The following is a 23758-nucleotide window of genomic DNA, read 5'->3' as shown; positions in this document are numbered from 1 at the left end:
TTCTTTTTTAGACTGTTTTTTTTTTTCATGTCATATTTAGAACACTTGAACTTTTTCTCCTACAACCAACTACGGCTTCTTCGCTAGATTATTTGTCTCAATCTCTTGATACTACCGGTGCACACAAAAGGCCACCTCGTATCGTTCCCTTCGCTTGTCTCACGCTAAAAGTTGCCTCACGCGAAGCAACCCCGTCGAGGTCAAATCCGATTGATCGACAGTGCAGATCTTTGAGATCTACACCCACTACCGCCCCTGAAGCATATTTTTTTGACATTTTTTTGGAATTCATTCCTATATTGATCTGGATCAATTGTTCAGCGTTGTTTTTGTTTGAAAAGCGTCGTTGGCTACGGATATCGTCGTGATTCAAATGTCAGGCATGCTGTACTTAAAACAGACAAGGCTCCAGAGACCCATCGAACGGGTCTCGGGGCTTTTCGAGAGGTACACACGGATTCTGCCTGTGATTGACTGGAAACTGGTCTTCTTGTGTTCTATTTGGTATTCGACCAGTGTCGTCTCGAACAATTCCACCAAGTCCATCCTTCGCGAATTCTCATACCCAGTCACCTTGACTGAAATCCAATTCCTGCTCAACGCCGCGTTCTGCCTGCTAACGGTGTGTGCGGTTCGCAGCTATGATCGTGCCTTCAACACGAGAAGAACCAACCCAAACTCGCTCTATGCTGCGAGACCAAGGTCTATCGTGGACATCTTCCCTACGGGAACGTTCCCAGCCAATCTGGACTCGCAGTCATACTCGATTCTTCACGACTTCACCAAACCAACCCGTTTTGTGCTTATGACCACGCTGCCAATGGGAATTTTTCAGTTTGTGGGTCACATAGCTTCGCACAAGGCTACATCAATTATACCCGTATCTTTGGTGCACACAATCAAGGCGTTGTCGCCCATCACCACGGTTGTCATCTACAGGTCGCTCTTCAAGGTGGAATTTTCAACCAAAACCTACCTCACACTGGTACCGCTTGTCAGTGGAGTCATGCTGAGTTGCCTGAAAAATAACTTGGCTATCAACGATGACCTCTTCTACAAGGGCATTATGTTTGCATTTCTCTCCATGCTCATTTTTGTGTCGCAGAACATCTTTGCCAAGCGTATTCTCACGTTCGAAGCAAAGCCCAATTCTGGCGATTTCTTTTCGGAAGCTGCCAAGTCGTTGAGTCTCAGCCAGAACCAGACTTTCAGATCGAACCTGAAGGTGGTTCGTTCCGAGTCTGCGGCTTCCACACCCATTCTGCCCATTTCAATGACACCAGCGCAAATGTCACCACAACTTAGTGCCAGACCAGAACGGATACCACTCCAGACGGACAAGTCTTCGCTAAATCTCAGCAACCACTTCCAGCAGACAGAGAAAAAATTGGACAAAGTCACGGTTTTGTTTTACTGTTCTCTGGTGGGGTTCGGTCTAACATTACCCATCTACATCATGTCTGAGGTTTCCAACTCCAAATCCAACGCATTCTCACTTTCTCTGGTGGGAACCCCAATGATGTGGACTATGCTGATCAACGGATCGTCTCACTTTGCGCAGAGTTTAGTGGCATTCCAAATTCTCGGAATGATTTCTCCGATCAACTATTCCATTGCCAACATCATGAAGCGGATCTGTGTTATCGTGGGGTCCATTCTGGTGGAGGGCACTTCTCTCACCAACATCCAATGGCTGGGATTGGTTCTCACTGTCGCTGGATTATACGCCTACGATAAGTGGGGAGTTCAGCGGAAGTAGGATTCCAGTCAGCAAAGAAACAAAAAACGAAATACAACAGAGGCACTCATTTTTTGGCCAATAGGCCATTCACAGGCCATTTATTAGGCCGCACTCATTACCATGTCCAATGGACCGTTCGCATCTATCTACCACACCTAATTTAAATTGTTTACCTGAAAACTGTAAAAAAAATTGTAAGACATAACATTGGGGTTCTGTTGGATTATTTTGTTTGAATTCAAAAAAAAATGGAGACTCCGAGACGGGGAATTGAACCCCGGTCCCCCGCGCGACAAGCGGGGATTCTAGCCACTAAACTATCTCGGATATTTCATAAGGCTGTGAATGTTGAGGAAACAAAGAAGAGTTGGATTGGGGTATCCACGATCTTATTGAAGCAAAGCGATTGAGATGCATCGACTCACTTGAACAGAACAAAACTGAGGCTCTCACGGCAGACTAAGTAATTGGGTTAGAGATCAAAGGGAGGCAATTGACGAGACCTCAGAAAGTCGCACGAGGCCGTCAAGGTGGTGAAGGAGGTGGCTAATAATGCTGAAGCCAATATGCGGCGTAGAATTGAGGGTTTCTATGACAGACAGCAAATGAACATGGTATCACTCAATTCCACAAAACCTTATTTGACAATCGTACAAGGCATTGTAGTCTTCTCAATCTGATATCGTGGTCTAACTTCCACTGTGCGACCCAAAATCTAGTAGCTGGCTCTACCGCTTAGCTATCCAAACTGGCCACACTAAAAACATGAAGACAAAACCAAAGTTATCCAAGCCACCAGAAACACTTGCGTTCAAATATAATTGCGACAAATCAAACTTGAACACACTGAGTCGCATTTCGTCTCTTTGCCAGCCTTATCTCAATCCGTGTCGTGCATCAACCACTCACGTGACCATGCAGAGATTTTTGGAAAGAAAAAAAATTTCAGAGGGCCCCAGTAACAAGACATCCTCCTTCTCCCATCTTGAAACAGTTGCCAGTTTAACTTCAAAGGTTGAAATATTCGAACAGCCGTTTATCCAACCATGGCTTTTGTTCTGACTGAAACTGCTGCGGGTTACGCCCTGCTGAAGGCCACTGACAAGAAAATCTACAAGTCGTCGTCGTTGATCACTGACCTCAACACCCCAGAGAAGGTGGTGAGCCAGTTCAAGATCGCAGCCTTCTCCAAGTTCACATCTGCTGCTGGGGCCCTGGAAGAATCCAATGCCATCGTTGAGGGAAAAGTCTCGGACCAGCTGGCCAAGTTGTTGGAAGAGGCTAAGTCTTCCAAGAAGGCTACTCTGGTTGTCTCGGACACCAAGCTGGCCAACTCCATCAACAAGTTGGGACTTAACTTGTCTGTTGTGTCAGATGCCGTGACTCTGGACCTCTACAGAGCTGTGAGGGAGTACCTGCCGGAACTTTTGCCCGGTATGACTGACCGTGACCTTTCCACCATGTCTCTTGGTCTGGCTCACTCCATGGGCCGTCACAAGCTAAAGTTCAGCGCCGACAAGGTGGACACCATGATTGTGCAGGCTATCGCTCTTTTGGATGATTTGGACAAGGAACTGAACACCTACGCCATGAGATGCAAGGAGTGGTACGGATGGCACTTTCCAGAGCTGGCCAAGATCATCACCGACTCTGTGGCATATGCTCGTATTATACTGACCATGGGAGTTAGATCTAACGCCTCAGATGTCGACCTGAGTGCAATTTTGCCAGAAGAGGCTGAGCAGCAGGTGAAGACCGCTGCTGAAGTTTCGATGGGTACCGAAATCACACCTATCGATCTCGAGAACATACAGGCTTTAGCCGAACAGATCGTTGAGTTTGCTGCGTATCGTGAACAACTGTCGAACTATTTGTCATCGAGGATGAAGGCGATTGCTCCTAATTTAACCTCGCTTGTTGGTGAGCTTGTTGGTGCTAGATTGATTGCGCACGCCGGTTCGCTAATGTCTCTTGCCAAGGCCCCAGCCTCCACGATTCAGATCCTCGGAGCCGAGAAAGCCCTTTTCAGAGCCTTGAAGACCAAACATGACACACCCAAGTACGGTCTTCTATACCATGCTTCGCTTGTTGGACAAGCCACCGGAAAGAACAAGGGTAAGATTGCCCGTGTGCTTGCTGCCAAGGCTGCCGTTGCGCTTCGTTATGACGCGCTTGCCGAGGAGCGTGATGATTCTGGTGACTACGGGCTCGAGGTGAGAGCCAAGGTCGAGTCCAGACTTAGTGCGCTTGAAGGTCGTGATCTTAGGACTACTTCCAAAATCGCACGTGACCAGCAGAAGGTTGAGATTTCCTCCTCCAAGTCCTACAACGAGGATGCTGATGCCGTTGCCGATGTTTCCATGAAGGCGGAAGACGCTGACTCAGACGATGAGAGCGACTCTGAAGATGAGGAGGAGAAGCCTAAGAAGAAGGAAAAGAAGGAAAAGAAGGAGAAGAAGGAGAAGAAGGACAAGAAGGATAAGAAGGATAAGAAGCGTAAGAGAGACGTGTCCGACGACGAAGAAGAGGCCAAAGAGCAGAAGCACAAGAAGGACAAGAAAGATAAGAAGGAGAAGAAGAGCAAGAAGGAGAAGAAAGAAAAGAAATAGGTCTTGAGAAGATCATCGACATAAGAAAACAAATATCATCTACCCTCTCCCGCGGTAGAACTCAGTCCCCGTTGTAATATCAGGATCTTGTCGAGTTGGTACGGGAGTCTCTCTTGTCCAGCCAATACATCTACTTTTTATAATTTCACGTTTCGAATTTCGTTTAGAGGATGTGACAGTAGGCGAGTAAGCTTCACTAGACGCTGAGCAGAAGCCGCGCAGCCGCACCGAAGACCAGGCGTCAAAAAATGGGTTACCCGGCCGAATATACCAGGCGTTTGAAGCTGGCGTTTGATTGTAACGCTGTGGGGAATCAACATATTTCCTGCCTTGTATTATGCAATGGGCTCTCCGGTCGATGTCGTGTATGTAAAAACGCTACTGGGAAAATTGGGAGAGATTTTACAGGATGAGTACTCTGAAAGCGCCAGAATAGACGCCAAACTCAAAGAGCTAGGCGCCAATGTGCGAGAGGACCTGAATCTGATGGTGTCGGAAAGCCGTGGATCGAGCGAAGAGACTGGCGTAAGCCTCGATTTAGACGAGGAATCTCAGGAAATTGCCAGGCTTGAGGCAGGCAACTGGAAAATCCTTCAGCGATTACAGAGACAAGACTATATCAACGAGTGTTACGAGGAGGTTTTGGCGAAAGACGAAGATCTGCTTGCATTGATCAAGGCATCTGTGTCGACCAAAAAGAACTACGATATGCATCACAAGAGTGGATATGATGATTTGTTCAGAGAGAAGATGGAGTCTTTGGACAAGGAAGTGCAACTGCTGAGGAGTCGGCTCGAGGAATTTGAGAGTGCAAAAGCGAAGGCTAAGAAAAGAATAGCCTCGAAGGCTCGTTTGGTTGACGATGGAGAGAAAGAATGATGAATCATTTATTCCACTATCTCGAATGATCTTCACCATGAACCACAAAACAAGCTCGGCTTTTATGTATATATAGTGTACACTAGCGGTCCATAGAGACCGAACATCATTGGTTAGAATCTCAGTTAGTAGAGCGTCAAGGCTATTCCTGTAGTGGGACGTCTTTCTTTGGTGCACCACTCTTATTATGTGGACTTTCAGCTTAAAGTGCATGCTTTCTATCGCTTTCCTGTTCTGCCTCTTCTTTTCCATGCTTGCCGTTTTCTTGTACCTCTTCCAAAACCAATGAGCAATCTTCACCGGTGCCTCGGGGCAACACTGCTGGACATGCCACATAAGTACTGGCTCCTGCCTTGGAAACCCTCTGATTTAGCTTCGCAAAATACTCAGCCAACCTTCCATTTGGATCCACCTTTTCCCAACGCGACTTGATCTTATTTGCATTGACTTTGGGGACAATTCGGAACCATATGTTACCGATGGCACATAATATATATGCGTAGATATACAGCAAAAAGGCCGTAACTGGATTATCGTCCGATCCAACGGACTTGACTCTGGTTTCCAGCGGAACCTGCAACTCCATCGCCTCTGGCCCCATATATTTGGCTTCATAGTAACGCATGGACTCGATAAGATCCTTCATCTTGAAGTTCCGCAGTTGCATCAGATTCTGCTCCACATCCTTCACCTTCAGCGTAAGCAAACGGAGTTCGTACTTGAGACGCGAGTTCAGAAGCTCGATGTCAGCGGCTTTGGCTTCCAGAAGATGCTGGGATGTGCGAACGGACTCACGCATGTCTTCCAGATGCTTCGAAGAAACAACATGATTCAACGAAACCTGCTTCAGCGGGTTGTTGGCTATGGTGGACCTGGTGCATGCCTGAATACGTTTCCAAGTCTCTCTGAATTGGTAGTCGCTCCGGAGAAACTCATCTTCGTACTCAGCCTTCACAACCAGATATCTCTTGGCAAGCCACTCCGGCGACGGTAGGAACGGATACTGCCAAGTTAGAAGAGCACCTTCAACCAGCGAGAAACTCTTCGATCTGCGCAGCTTAGAGGCTCTCGAAGTGGCAGGGACAGTATAACTACTGAGTTCGTTGCGAGGAGTGAAAAATGGCGTTCCAGACAGGTTTGTCTCGTCTTTGGCATAATCACGATTACCAATAGTAGGCAAGCTCAAATCCTCTGGAGCCAACGGAAAGGAAAACCGCCTGTTCAGGCGAGAATAGAAAGCCGCATCCACACCTTCCTGCCGTGCAGCTTTCAGTCCAATCTGCCCCACCGGCCCGTTATAACTGCTCGGATAGTCTCCGTTCGTACTCAAATCCGTGAAGCTACCCCTATCGATAATAGTGTTAGACTTCTGTTTCGTGATTTGAACCGAATCACTGCGGCTTCTGGACCCGTTCTTCTTCGAAACCATTCCATTGGGGAGAAGACCACTAGGTTTGGTGCCATTCGTCATACTTTCACTGCGCAGTGCATGCTGTAGCCTGTCACCAGCATCCACCAGGGAGCTCATGGTGGGCATCATATTGTTGTGAAATAACTCAGAGTTATCTGGCGATGTTGTAACATCGGCTCTTGCACGAACATGGACCGTCTTGCTGATCTCCTTGAGGGTAAGGCTCGAAACACGAACACTGTCCAGATCAACAGCACTGCCTTTGCCCTTCCACAAGTACATCATCCTCTTTCCATGGATATACTGCAGAACGTAGTCCAGATCTAGACAATCTTCGTCAAAAGTTAGTCCCAATTGACCTCCTTCTGCGGATCCAATCACGGGACTGGCGATGTTGAGAGTTTGGAGGGTCTTTCCTGAGCTCAGATCCGAAACAGTGTTCTTGAACATACGTTTCACCTTCAGCAAATCATTCTTCAAAGTTTGGTTCTTGGGAAGGGTCGCTTCGACAAGCCGATCAATCGTTGCAGCGTTCAGCTTCAGGACCACCGGAAGAGCGTCTCTCTCGTGGCCTGGAGAAGTGACAAGCCCGAGACTGGGTGCGGTGTATACCGGCATCGAGCTGTACAACCTATTGGCATATCGCTGGAACTGACCAACGGCAAGACGGAACTTTTCAGTGTTGAGTGGATCTTTTGGCGCAACCACGTTGTTTCCAACCTCATCTAACCGTGCGCGAATTACCAGAACCATCCCGATAATCCCTGCCACAGTGGCTGGACTGAGACAGTCAGTCCTTTTGAACGACGGCTTCAAATACCGCGAACCATACAAGTTCCTCCATGCGTCAATGGCATCAACAGTCTTGTTGCACAGCAATCCATCACCATAGATGGGATTTAGCAGATCGAAATAGTACAGAAACACCTGGAGGATCATCACCAGTTCTACCGAGGCATAGTTGATGGCCACAGACGAGTGCACCCGGAACATCTGGCGGAACTTGTCTTCGGCGGCTTTGCTCGGACTCGCCAGCATCAGGGCAGATCTACTCCCACAACCGAATCGTTTGAGGTTCTCGTTCACTAAGAACAGCTCCCAAACCTCATCTATGTTACCGTTTGGGACGGGGATCAAACTCAAATCGGTCAGCTGACCCAGATTGGTAATAAAGATCGAGCCTGAGTCTGTGTTGTTGAGCCTGGCATAGGCAGAGTCCAACAATTCGCTCAAGTACGAGCGAAAACTGAGCGGCCACTCCGACTCGTCGCGCGTAAGCACTACCGCATAAGCCGAAACCTCGTCATTGGGATCTCCCGTATACGTCGTAATGACAGTACCCACTTTTCGGTCCAAAGCCCATTGTTCCACTATATATATCTCGTAACCTGAAAGAACAACGCGGTCAAACACAGCCAAACCAGGCGGAAATTCGCATCTTAGAAAGTCAACAGCTTTAAGGTCTGGCAGAATAAAACTCTGCAGAAACTCCTTTCCAGCACCGGCTGCACTCCCCGAGAACGAAAGATGGCGCAAATTCGTGCTTCCCGAGGTGGACGACGGGAGGGATGAAGTTCGGGATATGGCTGATGGGTAGTTGGTTGTCAGGTAGTCCACTCCGGAATCGGGTACCTGCGCGGTATCCAGCGACATGGTCGCACCAGGTGTCGGGATTTGTTGTCTTAAGGCAGCCTCACCCAAAAAACTGGCTGCAAAACGGAGGAAATTGGGGGAGAATAGGTGGCTTTAAGTTTGAAGCTGGAGACGAACAAAGAGAACGCCGCAAGAGGGGCGCAACGAGGTAGTGCACATACAGAGAAGTCTTTTAGTCACGTGATGTTAGTGAAACTGTCTGGCGAAAACTAACCGCTGCTTTGGAGATCTGGGTTGCAAGAATGAGAGGTGGAATCCTACAGCTGTTTTGTATAGTATCCAAGAGTTGGTAGAGTTGTCGAAATGAGGTTCTTTTCCCTCTAGCCGGCATGCTCTCTCGTCCCTCTCAGACGGTCGGGAACGTGGTAGTGCACTCAAACCATGGGGGTTCCATAACCAGTGACATTTTGGCTAAACTCTGCCGGAATCTGACAATTCAAACAGAGGGCCAGATACAATTAGCACAAAAATTGCCATATATTAACAAATCCTGCATCCCTACCAATCATTTAACCGACATAATCCCGGTTATATGCGTGTACCACTCAGTACAATTACGTGCTCGAATCAAATCTCAACGGGGCGGAATCTCGCAAGGAGAGCGGACCTGGCTAAGCTACGTGTATAGATTCACTTGACTGATCTTGCCCATTTTGTTGTCTATTTTTCTCATTTCCAACCTCAGTCCACTAGGTGATAATGTCATCTTCAGAAGAGGCGATTTTCCGTGAGTGATTTTTCTTGGCTGTGCCAATTGCATCCGGCCTGACTTTTAGTCGAAGGAGAGCGATCTGCGTGAGACGTTTGCCAGCTACTTCTATGCAGAAATGTGCTATCAAGCCCGTTTATGCACCAATTTGAAGTTGTATACTAACTAAGACCCCAGGCTCGGCGGAAATGTCGCTGGTGCAGTTCTATGTGGCAACTGAGATCTCACGTGAGGTGGTATTCGTGCTGGGAGATATCGGGAACGTGCAGTTTCGCGACCTGAATTCAAACGTGAGCACGTTTCAGAGGTCATTTGTGGGTGAAATACGCAAGTATGATAATACAGAGAGACAGTTGCGGTATTTGGAGGAGGTGTTGAAGAGACAAGAGAGTTCGATTCCTTTGACGGGCTACGAGCACATTTCTTCACATGGTGGAATGGCCTACACGAACACACCCACCACATCGCAACTGGACGACCTTGTCCAGGTGATTGATCAATACGATACGAGTGTCAGACAACTTGATGGCAGTTTAGAAGGACTTTTGGCGCGACACGCAGGGCTACTGGAACACAGGCATGTTCTGACTGGGTCGAGGAAGTTCTTTGATTTGCGTTCTAACAGCTTCGAGATGGTGGAAGACGAGACTGCTCTAGGCAACCTCAGACCTTCATCCGATGAAACGGAGGGTCTCTTGGTGGAGGAAATCGAGGTGGAGCTTGGCTACGGGCCTGTACGTCATTCCACGGATGCCAACAGAGAAGCAACTGATTTTGGCGCACTTTCTGCCACTATGAGCGTTCTGGCCGGTACCATAGACAGGGACCGGTTCTTTGCTCTCCAGAAAATTCTGTGGAGGGTTCTCAGAGGAAACTTGTACATTAATTATGTTCCTATCGAAGAGCCCATCAGAGACGCAAAGACGGGAACAGACGTTTACAAGTACATCTTCATCATCTTCACTCACGGGGAGACGCTCATCAGAAGATGCAAGAAGGTGGTTGATTCCCTGGACGGAAAGATCTTTGATGTAGACAGCAACTACGATGTGTTCAAGGCACAACTGGATGACTTGAACGGAAAGGTTGATGATGTGAACCAGGTTCTTGTTCATACAAAGGACCGGCTGAGACTGGAGCTCAAGGAGATTGCTCACGAACTTTTGAAGTGGAAGGTGGAGATCAAGCGAGAGAAGGCGATCTACGTAACAATGAACCTGTTTAATTACGACCAGACGAGAAGGTGTCTGATCGCGGAGGGCTGGATCCCGAAGAACGATCTCCAGATGGTGAAAAATGCCTTGCGAGATGTTACGGACCGTTCAAGAACTGATGTGAACTCCGTGGTGAACGAGCTGCAAACCAACAGAGTACCTCCAACATACCACAAAACCAACAAGTTTACAGACGCATTCCAGAACATCATTGATGCGTACGGTGTGGCCACATACCGCGAAGTCAACCCTGCTCTGGCCTCGGTGGTGACTTTTCCTTTCATGTTTGCCATTATGTTTGGTGACGTGGGTCACGGATTGGTGCTGTTCCTGGCTGCTCTGGTACTGGTATTGAAAGAGAAGCAGATCGGTGCAATGAAGAACCGAGATGAGATCTTCGACATGGCCTACAGTGGAAGATATATCCTCATTCTTATGGGTGCCTTCTCCATCTATACTGGTCTTCTTTACAATGATTTGTTCTCGAAGTCGATGACCCTCTTCAAAAGTGGCTGGAAATGGCCAGACGACTTCAAGGCAGGCGACTCCATCACCGCTACACAGACTGGAACATACTTCCTTGGTCTGGACTACGCCTGGCACGGAACTGAGAACAATCTTCTCTTCACCAACTCTTATAAGATGAAGCTTTCGATTCTCATGGGGTTTGCCCACATGTCTTACTCCTTTTACTTCTCGCTGGTGAACTACAAGTTTTTCAAGTCGCGGGTGGATATCATCGGAAACTTCATTCCTGGTTTACTGTTCATGCAAAGCATTTTCGGCTACCTTTCGCTCACCATTGTATACAAGTGGACAATTGACTGGATTAAGGTGGAAAAGCCGGCCCCCAGTCTGCTTAACATGCTGATTAACATGTTCCTTTCGCCTGGAACCATTGAGGCCCAGCTCTACAAGGGCCAAAGCTTTGTCCAGGTGGTATTGGTGATCATCGCACTGGTTTGTGTTCCTTGGTTGTTGCTGTACAAGCCATTAACGTTGCGTCGCCAAAATAGCCAATCTGTTGCTCTGGGATACAGCGATATCCACGAACACGAGCATCTCGACAACCTGTTGCAATCAGAAGAAGATGCCGAAGATTCTGATTTCTTCGTGATCCAGGATTTCCAAGAGCCAGATGAGGAGTTTAATTTCGGAGATGTGATGATCCACCAGGTCATTCATACGATCGAGTTCTGCCTTAACTGCGTCTCGCACACGGCCTCGTATCTTCGTCTATGGGCATTGTCATTGGCCCACAACCAGCTTTCTGCAGTTTTGTGGGATATGACGATTTCCAACTCATTCGTCTCGTACAAAGACAATGGCTATGCTGGGGTAATCATGGTGGTGCTGCTCTTTGGCATGTGGTTTGTACTGACCGTTTGTATTCTGGTGGTGATGGAGGGCACCTCGGCCATGTTACATTCCCTGAGATTGCACTGGGTAGAGGCTATGTCCAAGTTCTTTGAGGGTGAGGGTTATGCGTACAGTCCATTTTCGTTTGAGAAATTGCTGACGGAGTCGGAGGAGACTTGAGATGGGAAGTGAAAATCAGGCACACCTGGCCAACACTAGGAAAACTAGACAAAAAGTTGGTTTAAGCTAAATAGTCTGAACCAGAATATATTGAATACACAAAAGCAAAGTAGATAATGAATTTGAAAAGCATGAAGAGCGGGTGACGGAGTACTCTTATCAGAGTATGCAGAGAAAGGTGCACCTATTGAAATGGGCTAATTAGCGATAACAAAAAAATGCCTATAATGCGTTAAAAAAAAACCAACGATGTTATCTTGTCAAGCAAACGAAGAAAAAAACGGCCTATTTCATGCTCAACGCCGTGAAGCCCGACGGATCTTCATCTGGTGCTTTTTTTCGCAATGCCTCAGATAGTTCAGATAAGGATTATTGCCCTTTCCGGCCCATGGATTGATTTCGAAGAGATAAGACATAGGGTTATTGGGGAACTCCAGAAAGCAAAGAGGACATATTCCCATATTTCTGGACTCATCGAACCCAGAACGCTTTGTCTTTCTTGAAGGGTGTTTCCCGTAATAAAGAGGCTGCAGCATGATTTCTCCCTTGCTGAAGATACCGTGCTGGGTCTTCATGTGGTGAAAGTAGTTGGATCCGTTCATGGAGTAGTAGCCTGGTTTTGTGCAAATTGGACAGAGTGCCTCGTTGCCTATACGAGAAGCCAAGTCCTGATTGCAACTTCTTCTCACGACTTTTGGAGTATAAGCAGTAACCTCGCGACTTGGTGGCACGTACGGTAGATACAGGTAGGATTCGTCTCGCAATGAATCTGGGAGCGTGATGTGGTTGGGAACTTGGAAATACAACAATGGTGGAAAAACATTGATCACATATGGCTGCGGAGGATTATCGTCTTTTCTGATCAAAATCTTTGCACTTTCAGTCTGCTGCACACACTCCAGGCCGCAAACGTGATGCCTGTGGTCCTCCAGCGGAAGGAAAAGCACCATTCTTCTGATCAAAAACGCGTTTTTTTCTGGTGGATATGAATCAATGGGCTTGAAATAGACATCCGGACTGCAGCCAAATATTTTCCCGTAAAATGCATCGATGAACTTGGTGATGTGCGGGTTTGGATTGTTTGAGTATACCTCTGGCTGGCAGAGATCTTGCAGAGAAACATGCTCAAAGAATGAAGCGTACTGATCCGCAAACGTCAGTCTTATCTCCGTCAAAAATTCACGGCCGTTCCTACCGATAATGCGTTGAACCTCTCTAAGTGTTCTCATCTTCTCGAGATGGTCCCCTTTCAAACAACTCATATCTTCCTTGATGGTGACTTTGAACATGGGAAGCTCCGGTCTGAAGATGGGGTCGTAAGCGAGAGAGTCCATTTCCGGAAATGTAGCAGTTGTTGGAGTGATTATACGAACCACTCTTTGCGGGTTTTTTTTGCTCGAAATATCAACAACATCGGAGCAGTTCGCATGCCTGTAGTCGAGATCTTGGTGGGGGTCATCTTGGTGGGGGTCTTCCTGGCCGTCTTGATGGCCGTCTTGACCAGTGTCTTGCTTGACCGCCTGGCCTTCCGCACTATTGCCTTCCCCATGGTGATCCGGTGGGGTAATGTTTTCATCGGAAACATCTTCAAGCCTGATCAAACTTTCAATGACGTCGTCACCAAAAATGTACATTGCGTTGGCCAGATCCTCTCTGGCTCCAATTCCTGCTAGTCCCCCAGAAAACGAGTCTTCTTCCCAATTCTCCCGCAACATCACCTCAAAATACGAATCGACCAGTTCAGTCTGGTGCCGCGGATCTCTGCTGGAGTTACCCATTATCAACCAGTTATCCTCTAGAATTCCAGGTGCTTCGTGCTCGCCTAGATGAATACCTAAAACTTGCTGTTCTTCTTCAAGAACCATACTTTAGTAATTTATTTGAAAACTTGAGAATTTTGAACTCTACGGAATAGTAGCAAATTTAAAACCATGACTGGGCACTTGTTATCTTACATTCCCCAAACGAACAGAACAAGGCATGATTTCATATAATGTTCTGCTGATAAGACTTTTTGAGCCGCACTTCTCGCAGATTCAGACCTGCTCGCCAATGTTGAGCCAGCAGTGCCAGCAGCGCCAGCATCACCAAACACATCTACAGTTAGTCACTGGGGACAAAGATGTAGCGATATGTGTATATAGTATTAAATAACATTAAAATATGACATCTGAGGGTACTTTCTATGGCCTCCGGTGAGACAACTCTCCGACCTCCATGTAGTGTATTGAAACCAATAGTCAGCCGCACATACATGCATATGCAGCTGGTCATTTTTTGACCGTTTCTGGAAATTTAGTGTAATTTGAACTAAAATGAATATAATGCTTTTTAATTAACTATAATTAGACCTCATCTGAATGCGCTCTTTTCAAAATTTTAGGAACATCATCGAATGTCCATTCTCTGATCCTTTTATTGCCAACCACCGTCAATCCCGTTCTCATCACTAACTTCTCGTAATTTGAGGCCTTTACTCTCTGGGCCGCTAACTCTGCAGTATTGGTAGAAACGCAATTTGTTTGCTCAGCCTCCAAGTATTTAGCCTCCAGAGTCAACAAAGCGGCGTAGCCGCGGATTAACCAATCAGATCCGCCTGGAAGACTCTGGATCTTAGAGACGATTCCCCAAATTTGCAACTGCAATGAAGAAGCAACATATGGAGACGCTGAAAGGTTCAAAAGCCACTCCATAAAGGCGTCCCTAGACAACACCTTGAGATCGAGCTCGGAACAAATTGAGTTTTTGATGGTAGAAAGCAACCAAGACAGACGCCTATAATAGCCTTCTTGGTCGCGGATACCGCTATCCTTATCATCGGTGGAAAACTGAAGTGCGATTGCTTTGAACAATGGCAGCTCCATGGCCTTGAATTTTGGATATGCCAACAAGAAATGGTACACCTTTTCGTACAAGAAATGAGAAGGATCCGCAATAATAGACACCAGGTTCGAAAGCATGAGAATCACGACACTAGGAATGCGTTTGCCGTCCTCTTGGATGGAGTCACCGTAGAGCCTTAGCAAATTTCCAAGATAGACCTTGAAGATCGCCGAGTCCTTCTGAAACTTGTGACCCGTAGTCTTTTTGGTATCTTCAGTAGCGTCTACTTCCATCTCGGCACCATCCTTTTCGTTCTCCTCTTCTTCCAAGCTGGACGCAACTCCTCTCAGAAGCTTCTCTGAGACTTGACGAATGCGACTATCCTCATTTGCGAGATTAGTAACAATCAGCTGAAGGAGTCCGGAGCTCGCCAGGTTCTTAAGGTCAAATTTCACAGAACCCGCTTCCTCAATCTTGACCAACTCTTCGTTGTTCAACGACAAGAGCATCATAAACTCCGCGTCATACTTCAGGGACCTGTAGATTGAATTAGCATTCTCAAAGTCACTCAGGGAATTGCAACTCTCGTTGAATTTCATCCAGTCGTCCCATTTAGTAAAATCGCTGGGCAGCCCAGGAGTGAACTCCATTCCCAAAATAGCGTTGTTGATCAACGTTTTGTTGATATTAACAGTGAGATTGCCTCTCTTGTCAGCAGTAACTAGTCGCGGGAGTTCTCCCGTGGCATCCAGTTCTGCAGACGACATGTCCTCGAGGAAGTCCCAGGAAGTGACATTGTCGACCCACGAGATAGCAATCTTGGACTCGATCTGGTTGAGAATCTGTTTCAGCACCAAGTCTTCAGGTCTGGTACTTCCCAGATAGAGTTGCACAACCTTGGTCTGAAGATCACGAGACGAAAGCTTGGAGACATTGGATCTGAATATGGCAAAAATGATGACACTGGAGTAGAATCTGCTTTGCAAATTCTCTTTCGTGGGTAATGTTTTCAAAGCATTCGATTCGTTATTCACAAAGATTTGCAAAATTTTGGAGCCGTTAATTTTTTTGCTGGAGTCAAGAAGAACAGAAGCGACGTAGCGAACCACGTATTCGCTAGAAACCCATTTCGAAGATCCAAGAATTACTTCCATTTGAGAGTCAAGTAGATGAGCAGGTAGGTACTCCGAGTATTTATGAGCCACACCATGGAAACCATCAAGAAAAGCTTTGAATTCCTCGGGAAGCTCACCAACTGTCTCGGCAAACATCTTGGTGATGTAAAGAGTGGATCTCTCACACCAGGTCCTAAAATATAGTACCAGAGAAGAGTCGGACTGATCCATAATACTCATAATAAATTCCAGATATTCCCTTGAAAATACCTGCGACGCAACGTTGTTGAATCGAGGAATGGCTGCCAATGCAGACATAACATCAGCCTTCTCATCTTTGGAGATTGTTCTTGAAAGAGGCACAAGTAGAACATTGAGAACTTCAAAGTGCTTTTCGTTGACTCTCTGAAGGCCCTGAACATGCACAAACTCGGTGAATTCAGCAGAGTCCAACTGGGACTCCACTAGGTCCATCAGCCTCACTCCAGCTCTGCTGGAAAAGAGAGTTTCAAACTTGGACTTCTCAATTTTGAACGTATCACTCACAATTTGAGCCAGATTTGGGTAAAAAATCACCAGTTCAAGTGCAATCTCAGTTTCTGTGAAAATGCACGATTTGAAATATTTCTCTAAGTCATGGTAGTCCTCAATTTGAAGGAATCTGACTAACTGAGAACGCAGACGCACGTCACCACTAAGTGATCTGAATAGCGAGAAGGGAATCAAAGTTTGACGATCCACAAGTGTCATTAAAATGGCATGAGAAACAACAGGCTCAGTGACATTGCTAACCTTGAGAAGTGACTGGTTGTCTAGAGCCCAAACTGAATTAGCCAGAACCTGCTTGGTCTGCGTAGAATCACTCTCAGTGAGAGTGGAGATCAGCAACACCACGTGGGCTGCAAACTCAGCGAGATCGAGTTTTAAAGATTGTGATAACTCGTACAACATTTCCACAGTAAATCTGGAGATCTGGACTTCAGCAGAAGGGCAATTGGTGCTGGAGAGATAGAATGATTTCCAGAACTTTTGAGCATCAGCCCTAAAATCGTCGGGATTTGAACTCGCAAAATTCTCAAGTCGAGTAAAAAGCGACTCAATGCAATCAAGTTCAACTTTTGTAGGCGAGCCTTTCAAGGAAAATTTAATCCGAGACAAAATTCCAGCAGCCTCGATACTGGTGATGATGTTTGGAAGAGCATCAGAAAGAGTCTTCAAAGGAGCAGAAATCAACAAGTCCCAGACACTTTCATGCGCAAAAAGAGCTCTATATGCTTCTGAATTCTTCTCAAAGTCCTGGAAATCCAAAAGGGGTTTATAGGCCTCGGGAACACTAATTTCCAGTTCTGCTTCCTGGACTGGCTCATTGGCCAGAGCTAGTTCTCTCAAAAACAGTACTAGCCACAAGCTCGCTCTTGGATCGCTTACAAACTTGAGCTGCTCGCATAATGCAACCACGAAAGCACTCAAATGAGCAGTGGGAGCAATTTTTGCCGCCTTATCGATGTATCCATAAGGAGCCCTAGCACATCTGGAGACGGTCTCATCGAGGAGGGAGTATACATTCTGCAGCAGGGTCTCTGCGTCTGGCTCAGACTTGAAATGAACTGCAAATACATACAGGGAATGACACAAAGCATACGCTTGGTTTCCCCAAATATGTTCATCTGTTTTGCGGTCCGTGAAGATAGACGTTGATCTGCACATTTCGTCAAGCACATTCGCTACCTTTGGCAAAAGCGACTCACCCAGAGTCACAGGAAGCTTGCAAAGAGTAGTAAAGAGAGAAGAGGCTCCACCCTGTCTATTCCACCACTTTATAGAACCAGCAGACATTTTTTGAATCTGCAAATGGGTGTTGAGAATTGCGATGTCCAATCCGTTAGAGCTCTCCTTGGAGATGAGAGAATCAAGATAATTGGCCGTGACAGACACAGGAAAAGTTTCCAGATAGTTTTGCAAGACCTTGGATAAGGCAAGGAACAGAATACTATCGTTAGGAGCATCGTTCAAGGCGCCCACAACCACTGAAACGTTTGGTAGCTTGGCAAAGAACAAGTCTGTGAGGGTCTTGGAAACTGCAAGATCAGCCCTTGACGACCCCAAATTCGATATAATTTGAGTGAACCTGTTGAAAGAGGCCAGAAACAAATTTGCAACGATCTGGCGAATTAACTTGGACTCATGGACCAGACTCTTAGCAACGACAGTCTTAGATAGTTGAGAGGGCAGAACCAGCTCCAACGTTGATTCAGCAGAACTCAAGCTGTCCAATGAAGAGAAAACAGGAACATGACAATCGGAACTTATAAGGCCAAGTAAAAAAAGCGAATAGCCCACCCAGAACGAACTAAGCTTGGGTTCATGCGGCCCTATCACCTGCGTCATCCGGAAGTTGTAAACAGGAATCAGCTCTGGAAGGGTATGCAATATTTTGAGCACCAGCCTCGATTGATATTCGTCAACCCAAGGCTTCAGATCGGTTAGAAGCGTGAAGATGTGCTTATTGTTGACGAAGAAATCTTGCGAGCCAATCGTGAGAGGCTGTTGCGATAGAGGTTCTTCATACACCAGACCTAGGCTTTTGTCAGTTGTGAGGGTAATCATGAAACCAAGAACATCATCTCGAACGTCCTTGAGTGCAAACAAATCAACTAGTTTTTTCAGTACGGAAGCAGGTATCAGCTTGGCCTTGGCCGTCTTTCGGTAGGCATGTTCTCCCAGCACCTTTGCACCATACACTTCAAGCGTCTGGCGAATTAACTCCGAAGTGGTATGAGTATCGATATACTTGAACCAGATACCGATAGCTTTATTTTGAGCCAGTATGAAGTCCTGTCTCTGAGTTGGCCGGGAGAACCTCAGTATGTCTATGAAGAGAGCACCAAAATGGGCTCTCGTAGTGGAGGCAAAATCCTGCAGATATTGGGGATCCGAGAGTTCTGTCTTGGAGGGGGCCAATGCCACATTTTTCAGGTCAATCCCAACGACCAGATCGCATAGAGCACCGTTTTTGAAGCGAGCAGCTGCTGCCAGTAAATCCAGTGCCGGATTTGCAACCTGAGGCCTATGCGAGTCCAAACACCTGTGCAGTGCGCGGTTGTGATTCGTCAATATTTCAGTAAGAAGAACTTTCGCCTGACTGGCAAGCTCTGGTATCTCGATAATTTTTGTCAGCGCGAGAGTGCAGTCACGTAGCTTCCTATGTTGGTTTGCGGTGGAGAAGGACTGCCATGCCTGAGCCAGTTGGATCAGGTTATGGTCAGTCAGCAGCTCAGCTAATCGGACAAGATCCGAGGCTTGGATCGAGGACTCCACATCCTCTACCAGTTGCACGTTTGCACTCGAATATTTCGACATGAGAATTGAGGCGAGGAGTATAGTATCTTATAGGGTAGAGTCTGCGGTTCTATCTAAATATTTTTTTTAGGCACGAGTAAAAAATGGCAGCGGGTAGTGGGAGGGGGGAAAGTTCAAGCGGAACTTTCAGATGAGATAGTATGGGGTAGTACGGTGGATATACGGAATAATGCGGTATACTAGGGTGTATTTTGGTTTATTTGGCAAGATTAGAACGAACCAAGTTAGAGGACATGAGATGGTAGTAACTCATCGTATGTATCGCGGGACAAACAAGGCAGTTCTTGGAGACAGTTCTTGGAGACAGTTCTTGGAGACAGTCCTTGGAGACAGTCCTTGAATGCGAGAACTGATAGATATATCCGGGAAAACATAGGATAACATGGTTGATCACACGATATTGTACTTTATTATAATCAGATGTGATATGTAATGGCTGAAATGTAAAATGCGCATTAGTTCGCAGTGTGTGACATCCTGTTTCATCCCATATGCTATTATACATGGAGCGGTGTTTTTTACACCAGGACCACCGACATTCCCATGCCCCGGGGCCAGGCCTCTCCAAATGCAATGCACCCTTCAGTCTCTTAAGCCTTTGACCTTCACCACATCCCATCATCAAACCTGTTCGCAGCTCGCGCCTGGTTCAGTATCTGCTGAGGGGAAAGAGCGTTCGACACGTCAGGACTTTGAACCTGAGGCGAAATATTTTGCTGAGGCACCTGCTGCGATACCTGTGCCACCTGTGGCTGGCGCATTTGACCCTGCATTGGATACTGGAAGTTTTGTTTGGCCATCCTCGTCTGGTCCTGGTAAAGCGTCTGCAGAACTTGGTAGTGGTTCTGGAGCTCTGGAATTGCCGGAGGCGGCGACAGTATTTGTGGGAAGATTTTCGCCGAGTTTGGAGCCGGGGTCGGGTTCGTGTGCAAGTCGTTCAGCGCGACCAGACACTGGAGGTTGGTGTGGATGCGCTTGAGGTAGTCTGAATAATGCTCACGCTTCGCTATTTGGGATGGGTCCACGCTCAGCGTACTTTGTAGCATCGAGCATCGCAACAGTAGTGTGGAATTGATGGCAAGCAGCACTGCCACTTTTTTGCGGTTGAGTTCGACGTTCATCAGTTAGATTGCAGGGTGTAACATGCAACACAACAGGCGAAAGGGTTTGAGATCAGAAGGGGCAATCTCCTGGTCACGTGACAAAATCTCTTCTTGAAATTAGTCGTGTGCTGACTCAGAATAAACTTTGCACTTCATTCTGCCATCTAACCGAGCGGCACCGCCTTCCCAATCCGCTTCCGGATTCCGAGGGTATGACATTGCCTCACCATGAGCGTCTAGCCCCAGATTTACTAGGCTTGGCAACCGGTAACGCAGTTCCAGGACGGACAGACACGTCTTCCGAGGTTTCACGCGGCATCAAACCGGCCTGATAAGATGGTTGCAAAAAAAAACATTCAGCCTCGTTCTATTTTTAATCGACACTCCCGATCTTGTTCTCTTGCTGATTTGTGTTTATCGTTCGGATTTTTGTTTCAGCCTCGGATCTGTCTCTGATCTGCTCATTCGCTCAAACCTCGGTTTTAGTGCACGCACAGATCCGGTTTTCCAGACTATTAGTACCAGGCTTAGTCCCAGGCACGTAGCTGTTTGTTTGAATCTTTGATTTTTTCCTTCGCGACAAAGATTTTTTTTACAAGAGCTTTTTTGCTTGTGTCGGTGATATTGCTTCGCCAGACCTTGACACAACCATAACTGGCTGGCAAAACCGTCCAAACGCCGCAAGTCTTGTCTTGTTCTTACTCTAGGCGAACAGACCACAAAACAGGCTTTGTCGTTATAGACAAATAGCTACCTTACAAAACGCTCATTTTTTGCACTTCCAGTTTGGTTTTGTTCAGCATACTGACAACATGACGCCCACCACACTAATCAAACTGCCTTTGCAGTTCGTGGTGCGAATCGTCCAATCCGGCATCAACAGGCGAACTATTTTTGGACTGTTTTTCAATTTCTGGCTAAATTTTTCACTGGTGTTTATATGGCTGCTTATGTTCAAAAACGCGGGGATTGTACCGGACTCATGGAGACCGCGTATCCATGTTCGTTTTGCGCAGAATCTTGACCGTTTCATGTTTGACGTTCACCAAGTATCGTCTTGGGTTTCGCTCGGTCTACTTGTGTCTACTGCGTTTTTGTTATGGACATACTTTTATTACTTTGACGAAACGAAATATGTCAGAAACACTCTCAGCTCGTCAAATTCACCCATTTATGACGACTACGACGATGACGAGGTCCAGATAGAGATGTCTGCCAACAAACAGTCCTTGCAGGTTCAGAAACAAACGGTCTACTTTCCGGTGGGCTGCTTTAGAGCCACTCCTGTGGTTCTTGTGGCTGCCTCGTGGTTCCTGCTTAACATCGAGCACTCGTTCATAAATAATTTTGCGACCTACAAGGACCTGATCGCGTGGTTTTCCTACGTTTTGCTCCACTTTCTTTCCCCACTCTTCACAGCGATCTGGCTGTACGTTTTCCAAACACCTGGGGCCCTGAAATACTTTGGTTTGTGCCTTGGATTTCAGAACATCTGTGGAGTCTGTACCCATATGTTATTCCCCAACGCTCCCCCATGGTTCATTCATTTACATGGCGAGGATGCTGCTGCTGATTACTCCATGCAGGGTTATGCTGCTGGACTTACACGCGTGGATGTTGCGCTTGGAACCCATCTCAACTCGAACGGATTCCACAAGTCCCCGATCGTCTTTGGTGCTCTGCCATCGCTCCACAGCGCCATGGCTGTTCAGGCGTGTTTATTTATTACCTACTACTCACGTTGGCTTACTCCAAAGTTTGCGATGCTGGCATTTGTGAATCTGCAATGGTGGGCCACCATGTACTTGGATCATCATTGGCGCCTGGACCTCGTGATTGGTCTTTTGTACGCCGTCACGGTGTTCACCGTGGTTCAGCCAAAGCTTAAGCGCAAGGAGCGCGAGTTTGTCGTTGCCAGATCCCGGGGAAATTTTGGTTCTGGGTCCACTATGGGAATGCGCGTATTTAGAAACACGTTTGCCCAGGACTTCTTCGATCCTTACTCGTGAAACGTGAAAGTTTGACATCTCACTGGGGAAATCAAAAATACACGTCAGAAGAGAGAACAATAGAGAAATCAAGACAACTCTCAATCAACCATCAGATGCGCTGTTATACCCAAAAGATCCCATGTCAATGCTAAGATATTCGCTCCAAACGGAGAAGGATAAAGCATCTGGCTACATCAATGTTCTCATCTGTTTTTATTCATAAATATTAATTTTTGAAATAGTAATTGCTAATAACAAGTTCCCTTTTCAATTGCAACATACGAGGATTTGACAATGGCATAGTCCATAAACTATGATTATCAAATACCACATCTGTTTTGCCTACTATGCCTACAGACAGCCAATACTCATATTAACATATTAATTCCGCTCTCGCAGCACTAAACATCAACACTACTCATCGTCCTCATCATGAGAGAGCGTAATGGCTAGATCAAACCACACCTCTCCCGCAAACCGACACTTACTCTCTCCACGGTTCTCAAAACCAAGACTCTGATAGAAAGGCACCAGATAGTCATGTGCAATCAGCACAATCTTGTCGCCCACATCTTGCTGTGAGAGCTTCTGAATATAGTCTTTCATCAACAAGGACCCTAGCTTGAGACCTCTATACTTCGAGCTGATTATCACCGAATGGACTCCAATCACACGGCTTGTTTCGACATGCCCGATTTTGTCATTATCAACCACAGTAGGATCTGGAAGAAGCTCAGAAGTCAATTTCGGGACCTCCATGGACCGCTCTGTAATGGCATCGTCATATACTTTGGTTGCGAGAATTTGACCTATCAACGTTTCCTTCTTGATCGTTGAACGGGCAGGCGGCCGGTATTCGCGAACATCATCGTCTCCTTCTTCAGACTCCGTCTGGGGCTCGAATTCCCTAAAAAACAACCCAGAGCATAGCTCAGGACACACGCTCAGTCTGTAGTCAAGCTTGGCCGAGGTAATGCGTTCCTCTTCGGGAAATGCTTCTTCTTCTAATGCCATGCATTGCGCTGCATCGTACACCGTCAACGGCCTAATGCACAGGTGCTTGGGTACGCTCTTGTCTGAATAGGACATTGTTCACTTTAGACTATTGGATATTGGTGGAGAGAGAAGAAGAGAAACGTATGCTGACAGTTGGGTATCCGAAAAGAGCAGGCGCCCATCCCGACCCCTTGCGGGGGCACGATCTTTATTTGTCTGGCGCACGACTACAACTTCCTCTTCAGTTGTCTCAACCTCCAAAACGCACAAAAGCATCAACTCTTTTCTCCACTACAATTCTAATCATCACAATGGACGAATCAAACGTGCTACCGCTGGAGCTGGTGGACAAGTGTATTGGTTCCAAAGTGTGGGTCATCAGGACCGACCGCACCGAGTTTGTCGGGACGCTTGTTGGGTTCGACGACTTCGTCAACATGGTGCTGGAAGATGTTGTCGAGACTGAGTCTGACGGGACCGAACTTCACAGAAAAAACATGCTGCTTAATGGTAGAAATGTGACGATGGTAAGTTTAGTGAGGATTGCAAACTTTTTGAAGTTTTACTAACGTTTACAGATTGTGCCTGGTGGAAAACCCTAAGATAGGGGGATAA

General features: G+C 46.7%; 11 protein-coding genes across 11 annotated transcripts; 7 read left to right on the top strand and 4 right to left on the bottom strand.

Moving 5' to 3' along the window:
* Positions 1-373: 373 nt before the first annotated feature.
* KUCA_T00005366001 (uncharacterized protein) lies at positions 374-1759 on the top strand (the record flags this gene model as incomplete). The annotated part of the gene is made up of 1 exon (XM_022600555.1): positions 374-1759. One exon carries the CDS (start codon positions 374-376, stop codon positions 1757-1759), a length of 1386 nt encoding a protein of 461 aa, XP_022461365.1.
* A 1028-nt stretch (positions 1760-2787) lies between these two features.
* Positions 2788-4350, top strand: KUCA_T00005365001 (uncharacterized protein; the record flags this gene model as incomplete). The annotated part of the gene is made up of 1 exon (XM_022600554.1): positions 2788-4350. One exon carries the CDS (start codon positions 2788-2790, stop codon positions 4348-4350), a length of 1563 nt encoding a protein of 520 aa, XP_022461364.1.
* A 342-nt stretch (positions 4351-4692) lies between these two features.
* KUCA_T00005364001 (uncharacterized protein) lies at positions 4693-5229 on the top strand (the record flags this gene model as incomplete). The annotated part of the gene is made up of 1 exon (XM_022600553.1): positions 4693-5229. One exon carries the CDS (start codon positions 4693-4695, stop codon positions 5227-5229), a length of 537 nt encoding a protein of 178 aa, XP_022461363.1.
* Positions 5230-5431: 202 nt separating this feature from the next.
* KUCA_T00005363001 (uncharacterized protein) lies at positions 5432-8293 on the bottom strand (the record flags this gene model as incomplete). Its single annotated transcript, XM_022600551.1, has 1 exon — positions 5432-8293. One exon carries the CDS (start codon positions 8291-8293, stop codon positions 5432-5434), a length of 2862 nt encoding a protein of 953 aa, XP_022461362.1.
* An 897-nt stretch (positions 8294-9190) lies between these two features.
* On the top strand, positions 9191-11755 carry KUCA_T00005362001 (uncharacterized protein; the record flags this gene model as incomplete). The annotated part of the gene is made up of 1 exon (XM_022600550.1): positions 9191-11755. One exon carries the CDS (start codon positions 9191-9193, stop codon positions 11753-11755), a length of 2565 nt encoding a protein of 854 aa, XP_022461361.1.
* Positions 11756-12051: 296 nt separating this feature from the next.
* On the bottom strand, positions 12052-13620 carry KUCA_T00005361001 (uncharacterized protein; the record flags this gene model as incomplete). The annotated part of the gene is made up of 1 exon (XM_022600549.1): positions 12052-13620. One exon carries the CDS (start codon positions 13618-13620, stop codon positions 12052-12054), a length of 1569 nt encoding a protein of 522 aa, XP_022461360.1.
* A 480-nt stretch (positions 13621-14100) lies between these two features.
* KUCA_T00005360001 (uncharacterized protein) lies at positions 14101-19053 on the bottom strand (the record flags this gene model as incomplete). Its single annotated transcript, XM_022600548.1, has 1 exon — positions 14101-19053. One exon carries the CDS (start codon positions 19051-19053, stop codon positions 14101-14103), a length of 4953 nt encoding a protein of 1650 aa, XP_022461359.1.
* Positions 19054-19501: 448 nt separating this feature from the next.
* On the top strand, positions 19502-20032 carry KUCA_T00005359001 (uncharacterized protein; the record flags this gene model as incomplete). Its single annotated transcript, XM_022600547.1, has 1 exon — positions 19502-20032. One exon carries the CDS (start codon positions 19502-19504, stop codon positions 20030-20032), a length of 531 nt encoding a protein of 176 aa, XP_022461358.1.
* A 936-nt stretch (positions 20033-20968) lies between these two features.
* KUCA_T00005358001 (uncharacterized protein) lies at positions 20969-22165 on the top strand (the record flags this gene model as incomplete). Its single annotated transcript, XM_022600546.1, has 1 exon — positions 20969-22165. One exon carries the CDS (start codon positions 20969-20971, stop codon positions 22163-22165), a length of 1197 nt encoding a protein of 398 aa, XP_022461357.1.
* A 396-nt stretch (positions 22166-22561) lies between these two features.
* On the bottom strand, positions 22562-23236 carry KUCA_T00005357001 (uncharacterized protein; the record flags this gene model as incomplete). Its single annotated transcript, XM_022600545.1, has 1 exon — positions 22562-23236. The coding sequence occupies one exon, from the start codon at positions 23234-23236 to the stop codon at positions 22562-22564; it is 675 nt and encodes a 224-aa protein (XP_022461356.1).
* Positions 23237-23454: 218 nt separating this feature from the next.
* Positions 23455-23745, top strand: KUCA_T00005356001 (uncharacterized protein; the record flags this gene model as incomplete). The annotated part of the gene is made up of 2 exons (XM_022600544.1): positions 23455-23670; positions 23722-23745. The coding sequence occupies 2 exons, from the start codon at positions 23455-23457 to the stop codon at positions 23743-23745; spliced, it is 240 nt and encodes a 79-aa protein (XP_022461355.1).
* Between the last annotated feature and the right edge of the window lie 13 nt (positions 23746-23758).

The sequence above is a fragment of the Kuraishia capsulata genome, genomic scaffold (genome assembly GCF_000576695.1).
Source record: "Kuraishia capsulata CBS 1993 genomic scaffold, Kuraishia_capsulata_scaffold_6, whole genome shotgun sequence".
In the NCBI taxonomy this organism is placed as follows: Eukaryota; Fungi; Ascomycota; class Pichiomycetes; order Pichiales; family Pichiaceae; genus Kuraishia; species Kuraishia capsulata.
The sequence above is the reverse complement of the archived record's forward strand: the minus strand, read 5'-3'. Positions and strand labels throughout refer to the sequence as shown.